This window comes from Grampus griseus, assembly GCF_964374135.1.
Source record: "Grampus griseus genome assembly, chromosome: 17".
Classification (NCBI taxonomy): domain Eukaryota; kingdom Metazoa; phylum Chordata; class Mammalia; order Artiodactyla; family Delphinidae; genus Grampus; species Grampus griseus.
In genome coordinates this window covers 29,994,474-30,018,492 of record NC_139011.1, presented here as the reverse complement: position 1 = coordinate 30,018,492, position 24,019 = coordinate 29,994,474, and the positions used below count along the sequence as shown (strand labels likewise).

The following is a 24,019-nucleotide window of genomic DNA, read 5'->3' as shown; positions in this document are numbered from 1 at the left end:
AGTTAGAGTTGGCCCCAAGAGGACTTTGTATGAGATTTGAACGGTGGAAGTAAAGCAGTGGTCCAACTCAGATTATCATTAGGTATGGTGATGTTCAGGGTCAGAGGTGCCCAGCAGTTCTCAGCTTGTGCTCTCTTCCACTCTGCATCCAGCTTGCCTCCCCCATGCTGGCAATCTGTCCAGACTCAACACCAGATGCCTGATTGCACAACCCTAGGTAACGTAGCTACGGCTTTTCTTAGATCTCCCCTGCTGTGAGATCTAAGCTGGTAGCTGGATTTGGTAGCTGGACGTGCCTGGTTTCTCGAATTTTCCTGCTGGCTTCAGCTTGTCCACTACCACACTGGGGTTCATGTATATGTGTTAGTGACCCTTCCTCTGATTATCCACCTTCATCTTCCAGACCTTCACTTTCCCAGCTCACCTCACATTTGTGTAAGGTGGAATTTGTATAATAAATCCCTTATTTCCATAATACTCATCATGGCTTTGCTTCCGTAACTGAACATTGACTGATACAACCAAACTGGCTTTATGGATAGTGAAGCCAGACTTCTTCTGATTCCTATTCCAGAGCTCTTTCCAGTAGATCACAGCATCTCCCTAAACCCACAATTAAACATTTATTTCTTTTAAGCATTGGATGTGGTGGCAGTTATGTATTTGTTTTTTAGCTCTAAGTATTAGGACCAGCAAAGACCAGCAAAGTTTTTATGAGAAGAAAAAGGTCATTGTAAGCCCTAAACTGACGGAAAATCTTACTGAAGTATTTTTAGGGAGATCAAAATTTAATCACTTATCAAAGAACTGAAGGGGAAAAAAATAAAAAAGACATGTATACATAAAAGTAATTTTATTCTAGTTAATAAGTTTTGAGCTGCAAGGAGCTTTATAAATACTTTAATTTATAGGACAGAAAATTGAGAGATGAGATAATGTGTCTGCAGACATTCAGATTATTAAAGACAGAAGTGGGGTTAGAAGAAACATATTTTATCTCTTAGAATATATGCTTTGAGTATATTTAATTCCAGCAATTAACTGATGGATTTCCTTTTATTGAGGGATGGCCAAAAGATGGGCAGTTAGAGATCAAAGCTCAAATTGTGACTTCTACTCATATTAGTACTTGTGACCTTATGCGAAATACCACACCTCAATTTTCTTATGTAAAACAAGGTGTCTGGTGCATAGCATGTATTCAACAAATAGTAACTAATAACTATTAGCAATAATTTGGCTAGGGCTTCCCTGGTGGCGCAGTGGTTGGGAGTCCGCCTGCCGATGCGGGGGACGCGGGTTCGTGCTCCGGTCCGGGAGGATCCCGCGTGCGGCGACTGGGCCCGTGAGCCGTGGCCGCTGGGCCTGCGCGTCTGGAGCCTGTGCTCTGCGGCGGGAGGGGCCGCAGCAGTGAGAGGGCCGCGTACCGCAAAAAAAAAATAATAATAATAATTTGGCTGGCTTAGGTATATATCTTGAATTTTGATAAAAATGGTTTCCATATTCTAGAAACTTAGAAATTAGTGGGACAGATCATACACACAGTTATTTAATAAATACTTGTTAATGACATAATAGAATGTGGATACTGGATAGTTATTCACAGACTGTTATGCATCTATGGGACCACAAAGCATCCAAATTGACCTGAGAATGAAGGTGATGCATTTCTCTGGGAAATCAGTGTAGGGATATTTATAGGTGAATGATCTTAGGATCGATTCCAGTGGCAGAGGGAGAAGCTGCATGGGCTCACATGCAATCACAGTGAACATCTCAGCTAATCTCAAGTGAAATTCTGGACCTTGGATAGCCTTCAGAATTGTCCTCAATTAGGGCAAGTGGTCCTTCATAGACTCCTATACTGACCAGTCATTGGATGCAATCTGTCTGTAGGAAGAAGCAGTGACCTTGAATGAGATGACTTTCTTCAGTCATAGGCATACCCAGGCAGGGGACCTTGGCTACAAGCTGTTAGCCAGCAATGTTCCCAGGAAGTGGGAGAAAGAGTGCTTCAGTTCTGAAGGGAGGATATAGATGAGCACATCGGAGCATATACCATAGTAGGTATCAGGGAAGACTTCCTGAAATAAAGGAAAATCTTAAAGATTTAGAAGATGTATCCAAAGTTGGGTTTATATGTATAGGGTAAGGATACAGCATAAACAAAGGCGTGGGTGGTAAAGGGAAATTGCAAGTAGTTTCTGGATCATAATCACAATAAGGGGGTATCTGATTGGGTGAGGTTGGGGGAACAATATGATAGTAATAGCTGAATAAGTAGGTAGGACCAGGACAGGAAGAGTTTTAGGTGGCAGACTTTAACCTGTAGATATTTGAACACTGTTGAAATATGTGAAGGATGGCAGAGCCCAAGTCAGATTGTGTTTCAGAAAAAACATCTCAATAATAGCGTGGAAGGTATATCTGAGAGCATCAAGACTGGAGGCAGGAAGGCTTTATAACCATCTGGGTGTTAGATGACGAGGATCTGGATAATACTGCCTCTCTAGAGGAAGTATTTAGTAATTTCATGTTGACTGTGTGTTATTGCACGTGATGTGTTTATCATAACACTCTCACATTATTGTTTTTTTCTTATTTATATTCTCTTGGGTTCTACAGATTTTATTTTCTATCTGAGAAAATCATTTGGACTTTCCTTGGAGAATAAAAGGAAAATATGTGTATTACATGTACATTTGTAAGCTCATCAATCTATTCACAACATTTACTCTAAATCAATATGTGTCTAGAGCATGAGAAAGATCTATTTAAAAATTTTTTTGGTTTATACATTATGGCCACAACTATTACAAGAGTTTTCAAAATATAATTTCTATTAAGATAAAATATTTTTAAAAAGAAAATGCAAAAATTTCTGAATTTAATTTGTAAGAGGAAAAATATAGAAAATGTAAAAACAGAAGAAAAAAACCCCACCATGAATTTCATAGTTTTTTTGCGGTACGCGGGCCTCTCACTGTTGTGGCCTCTCCCGCTGCGGAGCACAGGCTCCGGATGCGCAGTCTCAGCGGCCATGGCTCACGGGCCCAGACGCTCCGCGGCATGTGGGATCTTCCCGGACCGGGGCACGAACCTGTGTCCCCTGCATCGGCAGGCGGACTCTCAACCACTGCGTCACCAGGGAAGCCCGAATTCCATAGTTTTGATTTTATTTGGAATTTAGTTGAATTTGAGCAGGTCAATTGACCAAAGCCTCATCAGTTTCTTCATCTTTAAAATGTGTCTAATAATACCCAGCTCAAAATTCATTTTAAGGATTAAGTGATTACAATATTAAAAATCATTTCATAGATTATAAAATACTACACAAGTGTTAGCATTAATTCCTTTAATAATTTATCACAACGAGGCACCTAATTCAGAGGGAAGAGAAATGAGAACAAGCACAGAAAAGCAAAGCTAGATACCTGGAGTCCTGACTTGAGGCCACCTGTGGTGTTACTGGGCCTGGAGAATCAGTGCTGGGTGTGAGTGAAGATAGAGGTGGAGAGGGAAGTCACAAGGGTGTATAGCTTCCCTTTTCAAGCTTCTGTTTGATTTTCTTTGAAAGAGTGAATAATGCCAGTTTATAGTGTGCTTATTTTGATTAAGCTTTCACCAGAACAGGCATTATGTTTTAATGAGTTTTAATTTCTCATTTGATGCCAGTGTGAATCTTAATATTTAACTGCATGAGAAGGTGATGATTACGGATCTATTTTCTGCTGGGTCTTGGCAGGAAAGAGGGCCAGAGCCACCAGCTTTATTACAGTAGCATTACAGAGTGGAAACCACTCCTAACTAGGAAGGAGCCAAACATCCCATATTTAAGTCTTTTTCCCTCCTTGGACAAAAATATTACATATTTCTGAACCTCAGCCTTCTTTTCTTTAAAACCAGAGGTTTGGCATTAAATGATTAAGTTCCTTCTGGATCTATAATTCTGATTCTCAAGGTTCACAATTCTCTCAAGAGAGAAAAATGGAGATCTCAGAGTGTACACCTCACTTTGGCTTTTTGATCACAGATCTGCATTATTTGGGTGAAGATCAGAATTACAAAGATGTTCAAGGACCAGGAAATGCTCAGTGAGGGCAGCGGGCATTTTAAGAGGAGATAAGTGTGCCTTCCTCATGCAGATGCCATTCATACCACGTACCCTGAAGCCTACTTCAGATGCCTCCGACCCTCCTAAACCTACCCACTCTTTGCACCCTTAATACCACCCCAGCCTCATAAGCGCACACACACACATGCACACACACACACACACACACACACACACACACAAAAGAACTGAGAGACATTTTGGAAAAGAACCAAAGCAAATTCTTCAGGAGCCTAGAAAAAAGACTAGACTAATTATTTGCTAGTCCTATTGTCAGGCTGTCTGACATTAGCCAAGTTTCATATAGTTTCAAGTTTCAGCTCAAAACATTTACATAAGAGTACCCCTGATGTTTTACAGTGGTTTTTCTTGTTACAAAATTCTCAAAATATTGACCTCCTTGGAAACATTTCTTCTTACAGTCCATTGAATTTTATAAATGTCTCTTCTTTGGTTTCTTGAGTTGCCATATGCACACCCTCTCTCCCCACCATGAGACTATCGACTCTTTAGATCTATTTCTCATCTTCTGTTGTGGTGACATCATCACCGTTTGTTAAGAAAATGCTTATTATGTCTCCAAGGATCCAATTCCACACATAATCCATTAAAATAAAATGAGATGTGTTCATAAAAGAATTGTAGATTTAAACTCCTAAAGGATGGCATGTTTCAAAAAGACAAATAGCAGCAGAAACAGCTGAACTATGAGGAGATGGCCACACAGGTTGGAAAAAAAGCATAAGGCCTTGGTCGCTGTCATTGCATTTTGTTTGAAGCAGTGTGCCAACCCTTTAATGCACACAATCGTGTTTCCAAGACTAATGTAGAGTAGCCATGATATCGAGAGTTTAAAATCATTGCAACCCTAATTTACTGTTTATCTAATTTACAAAACTGAGTCACACACCATTATTAAGGACCTGCTATGTGCCAAGTATTGCATTTATGGGTACTGATATAAAAGTAACTGAAATATACTTCCTGTTCTCAAGGAAGGCCAACCAGTTATTTAGTGACCTAGTTTGTAACAAAGCTAAACTGTGAGGTCTGGGAGACTAGTGACCTCATCACTGACTGCAAGTTTGCCAGTGCCTAGTAGAGTTCCGGGAACATAGAAGTAATACAATAAGTGTTTGTGAAATGAATTTACCACCCTGCATTACTTGATTAACCATTTTCTTCTAGTGTACAAGCTGCTCATTGAAAAAAAAATCAGAGATGTTAACAATTAAGTATATAGTCTATTTTTAATCCGCAATGATGTGTTGTGTATGTTGATGCCATTACTTGGACTTTATTTTTGTCTCTCACATTACTGACCAAAAAATTCTAAATTATGCCTCACCTTATTTTTTAGTAAATCATTCAAACATAAAATTTTACTCCTCTTTTGTCACCTTCAAGATAATGTAAAAAATAATTTAAGAAAAGTAAATAAGGGAAGTATAAGTAAAAAAAATCTTTTGATAGAAGAAAGTATTTATTTCAAGCCCCTGAGTTTGAGTCAATTCTCTGTCATTAGTTTTATATGTATAAATTCACTGCACCTCCATAACAATAACAGTAAGAATAAAAATAACAACAATAATATCATGTTTGAATTAATTCCATATCCTCTAGAATTTAAGCCAACATCAAAATAATCAGTCTGTGAATAAATACACTACCACGTGTAAAATAGCTAGCACAGGGAGCTCACCTCAGTGCTCTGTGACGACCTAGATGGGTGGGGTGGGGGGGTGGATGGGAGGGAGGTCCAAGAGGGAGGGGATATAGGTACACATATAGCTGATTCACCTCACTGTACAGCAGAAACTAATACATTGTAAAGCAATTCTACTCCAATTAAAAAAAAAATTCTAAAAAAAATAAAAAATAACCAGTCTGTGAGAACTGAAATCAAAAGCTTTGAAGAAGTCTTTACAGGGTTTTTTGCATCCCTTTGTCATAGGCCTAGACAGCCTGATTTTCATTTTGAAGGATAACTTTGATCATTTCTTTTTTTCACACTTTTCCATTAAAACTCTTAGATGACTAGGCCTGAGGCAGTTGAACACCACACCCAAGAAGGACCTACCTGTAATTTTGCTTTTCATTTCCTATGTGGAATCTGTCGTATTGTGAATAGGCTCGGTTTCCTTCCCAGTCCATTAACTCGATTCTTAGTGTGTACTGCCTCTGACTGGTTATGGCAAAAATAAACTCATTCCCCAGCCAATATTCACCAGAGGGATTTCCAAAACCCTGTGAAAGAAGACAGAGATGCAGTTGTTAATTCAGGGAGAAGCTCTTTCCATGTTTAGTATTAAGCTATGTTCTAAACAATAAAAAACATTCTTTAAAATTAAAGATGGTTCTTTCATATTTTTTTTTGGTTCTTTCATATTTTTATACACTTTCTTCGATTACTCACTCAGTATTTTTCTGCTATGTTTCCCCCCATCGAGGCTCATGTCTAACTCTTTATTACAGTAAATTCTGATATAGAAATCTGTGTAGATGAGATGTTTTCGAATTAAATGAATCTGGTTAATGGGTTTAACCAGTAAATGCTTCTCAATCACAGCTTGCTTTTGAAAACGTTTCTAAAATACTAGTTAACGGAATATTTTCAACATAGTTTAAATATTTTTCAATGAATATCATCAGCATAGTATCAGACAAGTTATTTAACAATATTATTATTATTTTTGTTATTATTATTCACAAGTCAAATTATGGGTAGATAATAACAGATTACTAGACCCTTAACTTCCCTAGCTTTAACATTTTCATTTTTAAGTAATAATAAGCAAATCTGTAAATCCAGAACTGTAATCATTTAAATACTTCGCCTCAATAGATTAGGATTTTGACACTTAAGAGCTAGTGAGTGAACCTAGATGGCTGCTCCGCCCCAGAATCTCAGTATGGTTCCACTGTTCTCTTTAGGGCAATCCCAGTCACTGTTAGTGTGTTCAAAATAGTTTTCTTTGTGGAGTAAAAGAAAGTACACAAGAGAAAGCTAACTCTTAATGTTGGCTATGTTAGTGATAGGAAAATTTAAAACCCTAGGAAACTACTGGCATCCTAGATTTTGGGTATTCACAATTGCCTCGGAAAGTGTTCCTTGGTAAAACTTGAAGTTCAGTGTAATTCTTGATATATGGGTTTGTTTTACTGACCAGACTATGAACTCCTTGAGGACAGAAACTGTGTTGTATCTGTGAATCCTCAAAGACTAGTAGAATGCTGGCATACACTGGGCACTCCATATGTTTCACTGAAGTTCAAAGAAAATGGAAGAAAGGGAGGAAGGAAGAAAACAAAGGCTATGGCACCCTGCAATTGCATTCAGAGAAGTAACCTTAATACATAATTCTTGTTGTAGGTAATTTGGTTGTGTCTCAGGGTTGTTTCTTAAAGTGCCCAACTGAATCATAATCACTGGAGCACTAGTTGAAAAAAAATATTCCTGGCTCCAATTTGAATCAAGCTATCTGAGAGCCAGTCCATAAATCTGAATCTGAACAAACTCCCCATTTATCTTGTGCACATTCATGCTTGGAAGACTTGGAGGTGTCCAGTAATCACATAATATACTTTTATGTTGCAGAAAGAAACATATTCTGGTTCATTGAGGTATTCATTAACAAAAGTTTTATTTTATCTGTATTAAGAAGAAGTATGAGGGAAGTACTAAAATAATCACAACAATCCTTATTTTCTCAACACAGAAGATAGAATTTGGAAAATATTTGTTTCTTTTCATATTTAATGTATATCAACTTTACAGAATTACAACTACAGTAGAAGTGTTCTTAACTGATTTCTCCTTTAACCAACTTAACATATGAATCATTATTCTCCATTCCTTACTTAAAATATATTGATGCCCAGAGTACACTGAAAGTATTAAATACATTTGTGCACTACTGTCTGCCAATTGAGTGACTTACCAAAGGCCAACTGCATTCGGTCTCAAACTCATTTATGCCAGTTCTGTTATTGTAATGATAAGATTTATAATGTTATGTAAATAAGTTAAATATTAGTGGGGAAAGAGGAGTTTTTGTTCTGTTTTGTTTTTTATAAAAACTAATTTAAATATTTAGATTTGCTCAATGAAAGCAAATCACTAAAAAACGCTTTTGAGCTATATGTTGTTGCAACAACTCTAAAAGACTGAGGAAAATAATAAAACTTTAGAGGATTTTTAATGTACATTACTTTGTATATGCCTTACTTGCTCTAGTTTAAAAAAAACAGAAGCTAGAAATTTGATGCATTTGATTATGGGAAAGTTTTATGAAAGAGCCACTGACTCAGAATTCCAAGCTTTGAGCCTACATTATAAACACATGGGTAAATGAATGTATATTTTTTATATTTCAATGAAATGTATTAGCATATAGAGGTACACTTTTAAGGTTATTCCTCAATTTAGCTGAGTTTTTGATTAACTGAACACCCTTTGTCCAAAGTGCAGTGGTTATATGCATCCCCAAAGATCATCTATCTACCTGTAGCTCAGAGTACAGGTAGATGATGAAGTCCATACTCCAGTGCCTCCCTTCTCTGTTCCTAAGATGCTCAAGTCACACCTTGCAAGAGTCCCACAGTGGCAGGAAATCTTAGAGCAATTTAAGATGTGCTAAGAATTTTACACATTTTTAGGGCAGCTGGTGCTTCATACCAGGGAGAAGAGTAAAGTTTACCTTCTCCAATGAATAAGCAAAGCAGAAAGTTACAGGGGACTGAAAGTCAAAGAATTAGCACATTCTCAGTTGCAGCAGCCACTGGGAAGAAAAAGAAGACTGCTTGGATTCTCTTTGCATTTCTTCTCAGCTCAGACATGTCAAAACTCTCTCTATAGCCACTTGATTCCCTCTTTTGTGTAGCCAGTTAGAAGAGATTCGTAATTGTACTGTGAATAAGGAGGGTGGGAATGATGAAGTGTTAAGTTTTAGATCAAATATTTCCATGCCGTTGAAAGTGTTGCAAGGATAAAAGCTCTCCAGCTTAGTGAAAAGTACAGTGATCTCCAGCCAGCCTCAGAAAAGGCGAAGCATTTGTATCATTCCTCCAAGAGCCTCCATTCCCCTCTTGGCATGCAGGTTTGTACCCCCCTCTAAGCGGAGGTTAACAACCCTTCCTAAACAGTTTGCTTTTTCTGACTGAAAATAGAGGAAGAAGCAACTGGAAAGAAAGCAATGAAATTTGCTTTCATAAACAAAAATTTTATTTCATGCACCTTCTCAAAAAACTTTCTAAATATGCTGTATTGGCTACAAGGAATCAACATGACTGTTAGAGAGATAGTGTAGGGAAGAAACCTTCTAATATCTGAGTGCAGTGATGCAGAAACAACCATTTCATCAGGAAGATGAAAAATTCAAGAAAGAAGGGGAAATGGGTTCCTAACATTAGTAAACTGTCTACTGGCTAGTTTATCAGGCCGGCCACGAATCTGACACCTAGGAACAAAGACTTGGCTTTGATTCAACAACTTCTACTCCCTCTCTCTGCTCCAATTTGAAGACTTGCTCTACCACACATTTGCTGTTACTTTTAAGCCTCCATTTCCTTATATGCAAAACAAGGATTTAAAATGTCATTTCCATATATACTGTTGCGAGAAAAAGTGAGAAAATATACCTAAAGCATCTAACTCAGTGCTGATGCATGAGAAGCACTTAACAAAAATCTAGTTGTTTTTATTATAATTAGAGAATATATCATAATATATAGTAATTTTCTGTTTACTCGCCTGTCTCCCAAGAGACTATAAGCTATATGATGTTAAGCAGGTTCTTTTCTACTCTGTACGAGAAAGGGAACAAAAATAATCCAGGTCTTGTCTTAGCCTGAGAATTAATAAGGGTATCGATATGAACCAATTCTTTAAATGGCTTTCAGATGCTAGGAACTAATGTATTCTTATGACAAGTTGAATATTGGTTTATACAAATGAGTACTGTCATTTTAATCCGAGAAGTTAATTATTAAACAAGAAATTTAAACCAACTGGTTGCAACTGGGGCTAAACTATGACACAAACCATAGTTTGTGTCTACAGATTATCTTCTTACTCTTGTTTCTGCTTTCCTAATGCTAAAGAGAAGCTGTCTTCTTCAACTCTACTGTGGTCCTATAGTTTTTAATCTCTTTCTCACTACATTTCAAAAGTTTTAGGATCTACAAAAGAGGTAATTTTTGAGATCTTAAGCCCATGCTAATAAACTGATCGTTCTGACACTTACTTTCAATTGGCAGTGCATATCAGAAAGAGCTGTGGAGCTTTTTCAAAATACAGATGACTTGGTTCCTGTATGGAGGTTCTGACTCAGTATGTCTTGGGTGGTCTTACAGATCTGTACATTTAAAAGGTTCCCCAGGCGAGTGTGCTGTGTACTAAAGGTGGGGAACCATAGGATTATGACGTAGAATAACTATTCCAAGTGCAAATGAGAAAAAAGAAATTAACCAGATCAAATTACCTAAGTGGTACAAGGGAAGAGATAAAACTTCATCTTCAGATTGAAGATATTAGGAGTTAAGTGTTGATTATGTACTATGGGGCTGTCCTTGAAAAAATTCATACTTATGCCTGAAATACAGAGATGACCAATGCACAAACAAGCAAAAAAAGGTTTACACATTATTGTACACATAACAGCTTACCACAGGTTTATATTTTACTCCAAAAAAATAGCTTGCAACGTTCATAAGAATAAAAGTAAAATATTATACAAAATTCAGGGCTGACACTGAAAAAGCAGCAAATCCTTATTGAATAAACAAACAATAGTAATAAAAATAGAATTTCTTCCTTTTCATAAATAAAGTCCAAGGATGCTATGCCATATCCTTTCATGAAAACTGTTTAGTTATGTCAATCATAATTGTATGAAAGATTTTGATATCATAATTCAGAGAGATTGTTAATCAATTTTAATTCTCCTTTAGCTCTTTAATAAAAGGCAAAAAAGACCCTGGAATTTAGCTTAAACTAATACTGACTTAAAATTGGCCTTAAAAACCACATTTTGCTAAAAAAAAAAAAAAAAAAAAAAAAGCACAGAGGGGAAAGACCAACATTCGTTAGTTTTTGCCAAAATCTGCAGAAATGTTCAGTTTTGGTTTGTATTTTTCCAAGTTAATAAAATAATTGTCCCTGATACTTTATTTCTTTTGTCTGATAATGCTCATAGGAAGTGCTGACTTTTTATAGCTGAAACAATTGAAAACAGACACAGTCCATGTATCCTATGGATTTCATCTCTTTTCATAAAATCATTAAAGAAAACAGATAAGAACTCAGGGTTACTGAGCTGTGGCTTCCCAAAGGTGCTTAGTATACAATTCAATTGTGCATCTCCTCTAACTGCTGAGACAGCCCAAGAAAGATCAGAGGATGATTTATTTCAGCATTTTAAACTTCTTATATATTTTTCTCCTTTTAATGTGAAGAGTTTAAAATGCAGTTGAAAATGTGCTCTTAATTTCTTTCCAGAAACAAAGAACTCCCAGAAGGTATTGTGCTCAGCCTGAAATACTTGTTTGTCAGTAGGAAGCTCTGTTTATATGGGTAATTGTTTTCCATACAAAGACAGGTTGTCTCCAGGGCATTAGTCACTACCTTCTGTAAAGTTAGGCCACTGGGGTACTGTTTGGAACTCCTAGCTTGATTGGGCTTTATATGCAAAAGTACTGCTGGTAAGTGTTATTGCTGGAGGCCACTAAATGGTATCCTTATGGCTCGAAGGAGTTAATATAGTTCCTTAAGTGCCTCATTTAAAAAACCTACTCCAGACTTCCCTCTCAGCAAACATCTTTACAAATCCATAAACCAGGTTTTGCTTAATCTCCTCATAAGGAAGTTTAAGTGAAAACAAAGCTTAGGTAAAAGATTTTGTAGGCTTAAAGCCAATGTTAAGAATCAAATAAATTGCAAATCTTCCATGTTGAGAGAGGTTTAAAAATTACCATTATATATTTGTAATTTCATGTGTTGGTAATTTTAACATATTGTTCTGGAGACCTTATGAAGCAAGAGGCAGCCCATAGATGTCAACGAGAATAAAGGGAAGGAGGGAGGAAAGGCAGAAAAGAAGAAGGGATAAAACTTTATTTCTATACTCAGTGCCTGAGAAAGAAGTGAAGCATCTTACTGCATATAAAACATCAGGGAAGACTGAGGAAGAAGTGGTACATGCCAAGAAGTTCTTTTTCCCAAAGGATGTACACCCTAGCAGCAAGTTCTGATTCAGGGAGCAGAAGTGGGTGTGACTGATAAGCGTTGGCATAAGGGGTCTATATCCATTCTTTGTGGAGTCATTATTTTGTCTTTAGGTGAAAGAAAAGCTCTGGAGGAAACACTTTATACCATGTGTTTTGGTGAAAATTAACCAAGTTATAACATATAATAAATTCTTTTAATTAAAACAAAAAGATATCATCAGACTCATTTTTGCCAAAATGTTTCAGAAGTTTGGAGTTTATCTCATTTCTGACCATGCAGAATTGACACTCAGAGGATAAATTGTTCGAGTTTGAATAAAACATGATAGTCTTTCTACTTTAAAAAAGGGGAAAAAAATAAAAAATAAATAAAAAAGGGGGAGGAGTAAACTTCACAAAAGTTTGGGGCTTTTGGTTATTGTGAATAAACAATAATTCAGTCCCATTCCAATAATTTAAAAAATTGCTTAAAATATATACATTTGGTAAATGCTTATAAGACATGAATCAATGCCATCCTTCATACGTCAGTCTCTCTTACTTAACGTGCCTAGTTTGCCAAGGCAGCAGATGCTTACAGCTAGTAAGTCACCATTTTGGAAAGTCACTGTGATGACAACTTTATATCAAATTTTCTTTTACCATTAGTATTAATAATAATGTATTTCAGACTTGCCAGAATCTATATTTATAGTCTAATTCTCAGATAACTGCTTCATGTCTCATTTTAGTGGTGAAAATAATCATGATTTAAGGTGATTTGCAAAATAATATTTTTGCCAGAGTTAAGAAAAAAATTTGCAGTCTTCGATGTTTTAATCTTGGATCATGATAATACTTACTATTTACTGACAATTCAATGTGCCAAGAGCTTTACTTATAGCTAATCCTCACAATATCCCTGCAAGGCAGATGAGGTACTATTATTAACGTACTCTTTTAACAAGTGAGAAAGTTAAGGTATGGGTTAAGTGATTTCCCAAAAATCACTCCATTTGTAAGTGGCAGAGTAAAGACTAGAACAGTGCATGTGTAAGACAGGAAGCCATGTCTCCAGGGTGACCCCAGAACCAAGAATCTTCAGTCTACAGAACTCAAAGAATAGAAATGTTGCTCCTGGAGCTCTTCACAGAGCAAGAAATCTTTTAATATGAAAACTCTGGGTTCCAGCAGCTTATATGGACTGATTCAAGCCTAGCCAATCAGCTTCTATGTTTGAGATTCCCCTGATCCTTTAAATTTCACCCTGATCCCTGGACTGTGGAGACAGACTTGAAGAGCCTTGCCTCTTGTCTCCTTACTGGCTGACCTCGAAATAAAAGCTCTTTCTTTTCTCAAAAGGCTGTGCCATAGTATTGGCTTCTACAAACCTTAGGCAACGAGCCCTTGCTCGGCAACGAGCCCTTGCTCATCACCTTTATCCTATGTTCTCACAGGTAATTTTGTATAATAGGTTTGATATAAAAATTACGTAAGAATTTATGTATGAGGCTTACACATATTAAACACTGAAAGGGTTAGATATGATGATGGTGATCATGATGATGATGATGATGTCTGCTGGTATTTTGGAGACCTCAGTGAATCATGCCTCACAGTTCACACCCTAGTGTACTTGTCTCACTTTGAATCTGGACTGGCCCTGTCATCAACTTTAACTAAAAGAATGTAGTGGAAGTGAAACCATGCCATTTCTGGGTCTAATAAATCTTAAAAAGGACTGGAAGGTTCTATTTTTGTGCTTGAGGGATGCCAACTGCCACTTAGTAAGTCTGATGACCCTGGATCACTGTACTGGGAGAAGCCCAACTTAACCACATCGAGGAGTTCTCAGTCCATAGCCAGCAACAACTTGCCAGCCATGTGAGTGAAGCCATTGGTAGTACCTCCCAGTCCTGCACCACAGCCCACAGCCCTGCACACTTCCCTTGTCCTGGCTCATGTACAGAGCCTGGGTCTAAATTCTAGCTTCCTCCACCCTCATTCAACCAGGAACAAATTCAGACAATATGTAACAGTTCACTGAATAATTTCAGTAATATATTTTTCCTTCTGATGCACACGTGGAAATCATTTACTGAAAAAGATTTATGAGTGTTTTGTGTTTAATGAGAATAATGTCACAAACGTTATTTTAATTTTTAAATAACTGAAAGACATCTAAAAATACAAAAGTTTATCACATTGTGTAGTGAAGAAAATCTCATGATAAAACATCAAAAACTATGTAAATTCTTCCATCTTACCATTTTATATTCTTTCCAACCTCTTTGGAAATCTAGACTTCCATCTTCACGATGCTGTATTACAGTCCAACCTCCCCCATTGAGATCCATATTGCAAAATACCTGACAAAGGGAAAATAAAGTCAAGTGAAAATTATGTCTATTTTAAACAAACAGGTATCAGATATGTTTCAAGACAGAAATAGGATGGATAGGCCTACAGACAAAAATAATAAAAACTGCCATGTTGAAAATATTAATTTAGACATTTTATTGGCTATTTCTTCCTGTATTTGAGTTGTTTCTGATTAAATCCCATCAAATGATAAATTACTTGTAAAGGTTTAAATCAGTCAGCTGAAAATTGTCTCAGTCACAGACTATAAAAATCATTTTTAAAAAGTTTGTCTTAAATGGTAATAGGCATTATGTATATTCTATTTTTTAAAATGCTACTAAAAGTTTCCAAAGTTACAGACCATTTTATTGCTAAAACATAAGATTTGGAATTTTCTATCTTTAATTTGTTAAATCACAATATACTAATAATAAAGGTTTTGGAAAAATAATATTTAAAAAATCATTTATATTTAGCTATTACACATTTCATTGTATATTAACTCCTACATGCTCATATACAACAATAATTATTCTTGATGGTTCAGTATTACATTAGAGGCAAAATTTGGTCCCCAGCATATGGAGAACACATTATTTGCTTGAATTTTTGTCACGAACAATAAGAAGAGAACATGACATACTGTATTCCTTCTGACTGTGAGAAGCATTTCTTTCCCATGTGGAAAAGTTATCCAAATCTTTCAAAGATTATGCTTATTTCAATTTTTCTAAATATAATACTATTTATTTAGAAATTGATTCATTTCCCCCAGAGTCCACCCAAGGAGAGAAACATATCTGTAATGGCATTATCTTTGGAGAGCAATCACTGTAATTGATGTAGCATAAATGTGGCAGCTTGACTATTCAAGGGCTCAGCTTTGGGGAACATCATTCCCCCGGCAATTGACTACTAAAGCAATTTGGAGGCTGGCTAAAGGTGTAGATATGAGGCAACAGCAGCAGGCACGCTGTGTGGGCAAAGAGCCTGATTAAAGGAAAACCTCAAGTGTTTTCCTTGAGGCATTAAATTTGGAGCACAAATGGCTAAAGGGTATGAAAACAAAGACAAGAACTGTTATTCAAAGGACAAATTGTCCATGTACTTCCTCGGAGTAAAAGGAACTAGGAGGTACATACTTAACTGTGAGCATACAAAAATAGGCAAAATGCTCTCCTGAGGGCTCTTCCTCTAATTTGAACATGCACCCATCAGTATGTATTCATTATCACTAGGAACTGACTCACCTCCAAGATCACAGATTTGAAATTCCTCTCCCTGTCCTAAATTTCTCCCTCTATTAATCCCTTAACCTCTATGCATCTGCTCTTTGTCCTCAAGATAACCTCCATCTAGTCTTTTGTCTTCCTTAATTCTAATTCTAATTCAATTTTTTTCACCCAACAAGCATTTTTGGGCATTGATTCTGTGTTACAACTGGCGATATTATGATGAACGAAATACGGATAATTTCCTTAAAACACCTAGAAGTTAAAACACTGAGTGCCCCTGTAGAGTTAAAGAGAAGTGGGAATCCACAATTTTCAACTCTAGTGACCTGAGAATAATAGTCAGTAATCTAAATGAGAAATTTAAGGAAGAGAGCTAACATGTGAGAAAAGAAAATGATCATGGTTTTGAAAACCTAGGGTTTCAGATAGCATAGTCATACAAAAGGGGGAGTTTATTGATCAGTTAGAGATGATCTAACTGTAGGTAGATCAAGGGTAAGAATAAGGATAAGAGCATGAGGGACTAAGAAAGAAATAGTCATAACAATAGTATGCTTTTTAACTGCTAGATAATTTAAACACTTTACACGCATTTTCTAATTTATCTCACAAGAACCCTGTGATGTAGGTATGATTATTATCTCCATTTTGCAGATGAAAAACCTAAGGCTTTGAGTATTTCAGCAACTTACCAATGGTTATTATTAATATAACAGGTACTGGATCTAGGATTTGAACCCCCTGTTTACCTAATTCAAAATTATATTAGGGGTAATTTTCTTGAAAGCAGTAGTTGATAGCACAAAGATGTAATTTTAAAGAAGTAAAAAAAAAAAGTGGAAACAGATGTGGGGGGAGGGTCGGGTCCAAGAATGGGCTTTGGTGAACAACTGATGGAGATAAAAGACACCAATAACCTTTAGACAGGCAGGAACTTCATTTTATTTGCTACTGTCCCTGGTGCCTAGAGCAGTAGGGACAGTAGCCTAGCAGGTACTAAATGAATATTTGTTGAAACACTAGAGATGCAATAAGGAAAGACATAAAATAGGAAAACTTGATTAATGGAATGCAGTGAAAGCTGGGGATGGATTTTGAGTTGGGGGAATAATCTACTTAATCAAATATTCCAGACAAGTCAAGACAAATAAAGATTAAGAAAATACACACTTAAATTTAAAATGAAGGAGCCATTAGTGACCTTGAAGAGAGAGACTGAAGGATTTCTGTAAGAATAAAATCCAGATGGCACAGTTTACAGAGGGCATAGTTGGCGATTCAACACAAGTGGCCAAATGGAACTTTACTGGTAAAACAGATAAGAGTGAGTGAAAATGTCAAGGAAATATTTTGTTAGAGGAAACTAATTTCACTTGTCTTTTAATTATATTTTACCCTGCCTTGACTGGTTATTCTAGAATTTTTTTCCAGATTTTGATTTCCTAATGGACACTGATTGACTGAAAGTTTGCCAAACTGTGTTTGCAAACCTATAAAGTCCACTTAACACACTCAGGGAAAGGAATAACTACATCTATAAATATAGAGTGTGTAGAGAAAACTGTTCTTTACAGTTTTTTTTATTACTATTATCTATGTTATTAAAATTCTATGCACTTAAAAGTATTCAGTCAATACTAAAACTTAAAAGGTTTTAAAATCACTCACTAATTTTAGAAAAAGACAACTTTCCTTTTAAACAAAGGTATCTAGTGACTTGAAAATGTTAAGATGTGTTGGGAGTACTTCTTAGGTAAAGACCCAGAGAAAGTTGCCCAGAGGAGAGAGAAGTTACCCAGGCAGATTACAGCCTTTGGAAGCTAAAGTGCAGAGAACTTAAGAGGTTAGACTTATGCTCTACAATTCTTATTAGGACTCAGCAATAACAGCAAGGATAACAGCTGCCATTTGTGGAATGTGGACACAATAGAACTGAATGACACATTGGTTAGGGGCATGGACTCAGGTGCAACATTGCCTGTGTTCAAGTTCCACCTCTGCTCTCTCAAGCTATGTCATGGATCTTTTGCAAGGATTAAATGAGTCAATGCATATGGAGTTTTTAGAACAGTGTTTGGCACATACTAAGCTTTGTCATTAATCTCTTAGATGTATTTTACAGATGAGATAATATGTATTTATATTGTGCACATGTACTCTATGTATATAATATCTCATATATTAATAACAGCTATTATATATATTTCACATAATTTATTATGTATAATTTGTTATGAATAATATAGAACATATAAAGCCAAAATATATAGAAGTTCAGTAAACTGTCCTTATGATTACAATTATCAGCTTCTTGTTAATAATACTGGCAACATCAATCTTTGAGCATGCTTTTTAGTGTACGTGTATATGTATATATATACATATATGTATACGTACATATATATATGAAGCTGGATTCAAGCTAGCACACACACACAAAAGACCATGTTATTTCTAGTCAGAAGAAAAATAAAAAGTCTATGCTTAACAGATGAAGGAAGTTAAAAAAATTAGGTGGTTGGTTACAAAAGATTTGAGATATGAAAGGACTTGAAAAGTTCCTTCGCCAATATGGTATGGTTTGTGCTATCTGGCAGTGTCCTTCCTGTAGACACAGGCCCCACTACATTGACTACGCCTGTTGCATTTATTGATCATATGACTTGGGCTTAACTCTATTCGAGAAAAGATTGAACTGGCTCCTATCCCAGGCAAGGTCAAAGCTTTCAAGCATTAAATATCCTTTAACATAATATAACGATTTAAACCCAAACAAAAAGGGGAAATTTGATTCACATAGTTCTTATGCTTTTATGCCGTGTGCAAGTTGGAATGATTAACCTTGTGAGTGTTAATTATTTTTCCATAACCTTAAATAAAAAGGGCTCAATACATTTGTTATAGTCCTTTTCCAAGAATTAGGGAAATTATAAATTCAGAAACAAATTTTTAAATATTTTACGATAATCAGAGTTATGATTTAATGGTTTGTTTTAGTGAATGAAACTAAGCTGGTTATAGTACATTTGGTTTTAGAAACATGAAATAAAAGGAAAAATCCTATTCCCTACTAACATGCATTGAAGGGAATTCAGAGAGGAAGATAACCACGAGCCATTAATGATGAAAAAGAGTAAAAAATAATATATAAATGATCTAATTCTCATTTTCTATCTGCTTGAAAATTTTAATAGTCCTAGAAAACTGCCTTTGGCTTCCATGTCATATTTGAAAAGATAATACTCTTCTAACTTTTGCAGACAGTCTTTCTTGGCAAGGAATGATGTCAGTCAAAACAACTGTGTAACAATTGTGTATACCTGCAACTCTCACTCTGCCTAAAATTAATAATTCCTATTAATAGTTTTTGTTAATTGCCTAAATAGGCCAATTTAATTGATTGATCCATATCTTATATCATACATAATTGAACTTTTTGTTTTGTTTTTATATAGGCTTGCCTTGAGTTTCTTACCCTTGCTAGAACTTCTGCAAGCATTAAAATGAGCAAAGTTTTTGTTAAGCATATCCACGATTAGCACCAAACTTTATAGCTCCAAAGTATAATCTACATGGAAGGGTGAAGGTCCTAAAGATGCATTTTCCAAGCACTTTTTGTAGAACTGAGAGGATACCAATTATTTATATCAAAATAAGAAAAGAAAATGAGGAAGTGGGATGGCTTACAATCAGAACATAATTTTCTGACAATAAACTCTTAGCCGTGTCATTCACATAGGTTCCTATAAAAAATTATGAATGGTACGGCTTCAGTCAATACTAATATAAGTAATTATCCTACTTAGTCCCCTCTTAAGATGGTACAGTCTAGAGTTAATTCCTTTGTTACAAAGTTTGTGTTCAATATTTACTATGTGATTTGGGCAAGTTATTTTTCTAAAACAGGGATAATGGGAGCACCTATATCATAGAGTCATTGAAAGGAGTAAACAAGTGAGGATATATATCTAAAGTGCTTAGAATAGAACCTGGCAAACTGTAAATGCACAGTACTTTTGAACTATTATATTAATCAGTTTCTAAATTACATTGGGGAAGTTCGCACAATATTTGTTCTCCCTAATGTTAAGCTATGTGAATATAATAAGGGATTTAAAACAAAACTTGCTACCTACCAGAAAGGGCAGGTGCATCAGCCTAAAGTATCCATCTCCAGAACAGAACAATATTACTACTTGTGAGAGGATCATGATCAGAAAAGAGAAAGAAAAAAACAAGGGAATGAACACTTAAGTCAAGAGGAAGGCCAAAGTCTTTCTTCCTTATGGTCAGTTATCTCCCCTTCTCACCATGCTCTGCTATTATTTCCAATTAAACTAAATCTAATGACAGTACAAATGACGTGAATTTATCCTTCTTCCATCTGAAGCGCCATGGGGCTGTTTCTATAGTGATAAAATTTGCCTCTTACAGGCCTGTATTGATATGATTGCTAATCTGTTTGGGGTAATATTTTTCCCTGGGACTAAATCTAGTAAGTTTAATTTAGCAGGTATTCGGCATTTGTTGATTTAATGTTTTAGATTTTTTTTAAGAACAACACCGAAGCTCTATAATATGTAAAATTCATTATTTTGCAGAGGCGTAAATTTAAATCATGTTATCGTTGTGAAACCAACATAGAAGTCAGCCACTGAACTAGTGAACTGGATCCTCTAACCCACTCTTTCATGTAATCTTTTAAAAAAGCAAATTTATTTAAGTTTATAAGTTATTGTTCAAGTTTATGAGTTATTGTTCAAGTTTATGAGTTATTCAAGATTATGAGTTAGGATACTTTTCTTCCACCCTAACAGAAGCAGTGGTTCTGCAAACAGCCTGTGCGTTATTTGCATCTCAAAGCATTTTGAACTAGAATAGAGTTATGAATTTACATGACTTAAATTTAATGGAATGATCAAACTTTACTTGTAATGCTCTCACTAAGGGCCACGTGGTAGTATTGGTGACGGACTGAAAAAGATTCTAAAAGTGTAAAAGTTAATCTAAAAACTTTAAAAATTATTTTATTTATATATTCATACATATATAATTATTAACAGTTTAAAAGGAAGATCACAATATTTTTAGTTAACTTTATTTTTATAGTCATTATGTTAGAGGGGACGTGACAATCATTTAGGGGTTCTGTCAGGTCTTGGGCAGCAAAACAGGTAAATTGCAGAAAGTCTTTATGTTAGCTCCACTTCTCTCCCCCAGGACAGTTTCTAACACACTTCACATGCCATCTGTATGGTGTGTCAGTGTGTGGGTGTGCATACATGCCTGTGCACATGTATGAATTGAATTTAAACTTAAGTATGATTTTAAGATATCAGTAAGCAGAGTAGGAAGGTTTCCTGTCATATGATCCAAAGGATTCAAAAAGCTCATTTTTACAATAAATTACCCTCTCCTCTTTACTCCTAAACTTGCTATTGTACCTTCACTTTTTTTTTTTTTTTAAGATATGGAACACCCGATTCAGTGAAATTTTGCACAGAAGCCCAAAATGAAATACAGTGAAACCAAACTTCTCTGGTAGGTGACCCAGGTAGCAATGTCCATAACTGCCTGCCACCTTTTTTACCCCCTGCACTTTCTCTATCTCTTCCCCCTGTTATAGGTCAGTATGGAAGACCTCTTTTCAGAAGAAAATTTTGTTCCAGCAAAGGGAAAAATCATTGAGCTAACTTAAACCACTAATTTTCACTGAAATCAGCAGAGAGGATAGTAGAGTCCAGACTCTCCCTCTTGACATATGTGTGACATCTGTGACATCTGGCAAACTGGTCTCCATGATCCATTTCTCTCACCCATCAAAGGAAACTAACAATCAGAATGACTAAGTAAGTTAGGTTTACTTACTATATACTACACAGAAGTGTTGGTATTATCATCAGCAGGTCATTTATTTATTCATTCATTTCAGCACATATTTACTGAGGACCTATTATGTGCCAGAAACTATTCTGGGTCCTGGGAAATCAAAGATGAAAGTAAAATCCTTGCTTCATAGAATTCTGGTAGTGAGAGAGTCATGCAAAGTTGCTTGAGGGAATCGGGGAAAGCCTTCCAAGAGCATTTGCACAGTACCCAGAGGAAATGGGGACAAAGGACTGGTAATTTAGGTGGGGCAATGAAAGGAGAAAAATTGTTCCATCTTTTGAGGATAAAGCACTGCAAGGGCAGGTGGTCCTCTTGGGGTCTTGAGCATCTGGCTAAAGTTTTTTATACGTTGAAAAACAGGGCTTTCTTCAAGGCTCTCCATAAACCCTGCTTCAAGCAGCCTCTATCACTACACTTCTACAGTATGTTATAATTTCTGCGTAATTGTCTGTCTTCACCACTACACTGGGAACTGTTTTATATTATGTCCCTAGTCATTTACTGACAAATAAATGACATACACTTAATATGTATTGAATGAAGGAATGGATGGATGATTTAATGAATAAATAGGGAGAAAGTGTATATAGAGGAGGTGTGACAGCAAGACAGTGTTTTCTTACTTCAGAGTTTACTTTGGATCCTGTTCAATATACTGATGAAAACGATCCTCCAACACACTCTCTTAGGTAAATATGAAAAGCAAATCCTTTCAAGATTATGAGTTAAGATCGAATATGTTTCTCTACCCAAATAGGAGAAGTGGTTCTAGAAACATGTCTCTAGCTCTCTCTCCACGGTATTTGAACTGTAGATGATGTGTACCATCTGGGTCCTTGGGACTTTAGAAGATGGTTCCTAACTCATCTCCATGCACTTGAAGTATATGTGACTTCAACATGTAATCTGTACAAGGCAAGCATTTACGAACAATGGGACATTCCAGGAATGAGCAGAGAGTAAATGGAAAACTGTGTGTGAAATAGGGATGGGATATGTGAGGGTTGGAAGAGGTCTGTACAATAGGGTTTTCATCTTTTATGGACCTGGGAAACAGAGTATCTTTGGGAGAAAAGAGCTCAGGCACAAATATTTTCAGTTTAACAAGCCCACAAATCAATCTGATTATTCAGCAATTCAACTAGGATCTGCTTTACATCTCATAAACAAACACTTCTGGTTTTACCTTTTTGGGTTCTGGCATATTATTAATATAAATAGTGTAGATTCCACTTTTATTAAAACCAGCTTGATATACATCTGCACAGTCTCTAAATGGCTTTTCTTCCTCTTTTTTTCCTCCCTTTAGTAAAACTGCAAAAAAAAAAAAAAAAAAAAAGATTGCAATATGTGAATATCAGTACCATTAGTGCCCAAATGGACTCTAAGTATAGGTAAGCAAGTCTTCATTTCCTCCAAACAAATGTCAATGTTGCATTTATTGAAAAATCAATCATAAGAACAATACTAGATTTTGAGGTGACTCACAGAATTACAAAACTATAGGAAAAATATGTGATCAGTTTATAACTGAATACTTTTTATATTTTGCTTAATTTCTTGTTTTTTTCTCTATCACTTCCAGAACATCAACTCAAGGGACAAATAATTTGATCATGTAATACCTGCAATTGGTAACAATTTTGTCAACGTTTCTAAAATTTCTAAAACGTTCTTACCTACATTTCATAGGAAAGTTTGAAAAATGCTAAAGCATTTTTGGAGGAGGGAGAGGTGAAGATAAATTCAAACATAAAAACATAATATGGAGGTTTAAGATGCTAAAAGAAGGTTGTACTGTTTTTCTGTGGCTTTATATTGAAGAGCTCCTAGAAATTTTTATTTTTTAAAAACTCTCAAAATAATTAAAAGGTAGAAAGAAGTCCCTGATCCAATTTAACTACCTAGAATGAAAAGGGAAGTAAACTTTGTTTTTTATTTAATGGTCTGAAGTTAAACTATCAGGTGGATGACATACAAATAGAAGAAGAAAAATTAATAAAATTTGGCTGGGCTTCCCTGGTGGCGCAGTGGTTGAGAGTCCGCCTGCCGATGCAGGGGACATGGGTTCGTGCCCTGGTCTGGGAGGATCCCACATGCCGCGGAGCGGCTGGGCCTGTGAGCCATGGCCGCTGAGCCTGCATGTCCGGAGCCTGTGCTCCACAATGGGAGAGGCCACAACAATGGGAGGCCCACGTACCGCAAAAAAAAT

General features: G+C 36.0%; 1 protein-coding gene across 3 annotated transcripts in view; it reads right to left on the bottom strand.

Moving 5' to 3' along the window:
- ANGPT1 (angiopoietin 1) overlaps window positions 1-24,019 on the bottom strand; it is a 250,950-nt gene that overhangs the window by 33,681 nt on the left and 193,250 nt on the right. For all 3 annotated transcript variants that reach the window (XM_082675101.1, XM_082675102.1, XM_082675103.1), the window contains exons 5-7: window positions 22,994-23,121; window positions 14,587-14,688; window positions 6,195-6,361 (exon numbers count right to left, since the gene is read on the bottom strand). In XM_082675101.1, the coding sequence (XP_082531227.1) occupies window positions 6,195-6,361; window positions 14,587-14,688; window positions 22,994-23,121 (397 nt within the window). The remainder of the gene's footprint in view (window positions 1-6,194; window positions 6,362-14,586; window positions 14,689-22,993; window positions 23,122-24,019) is intronic.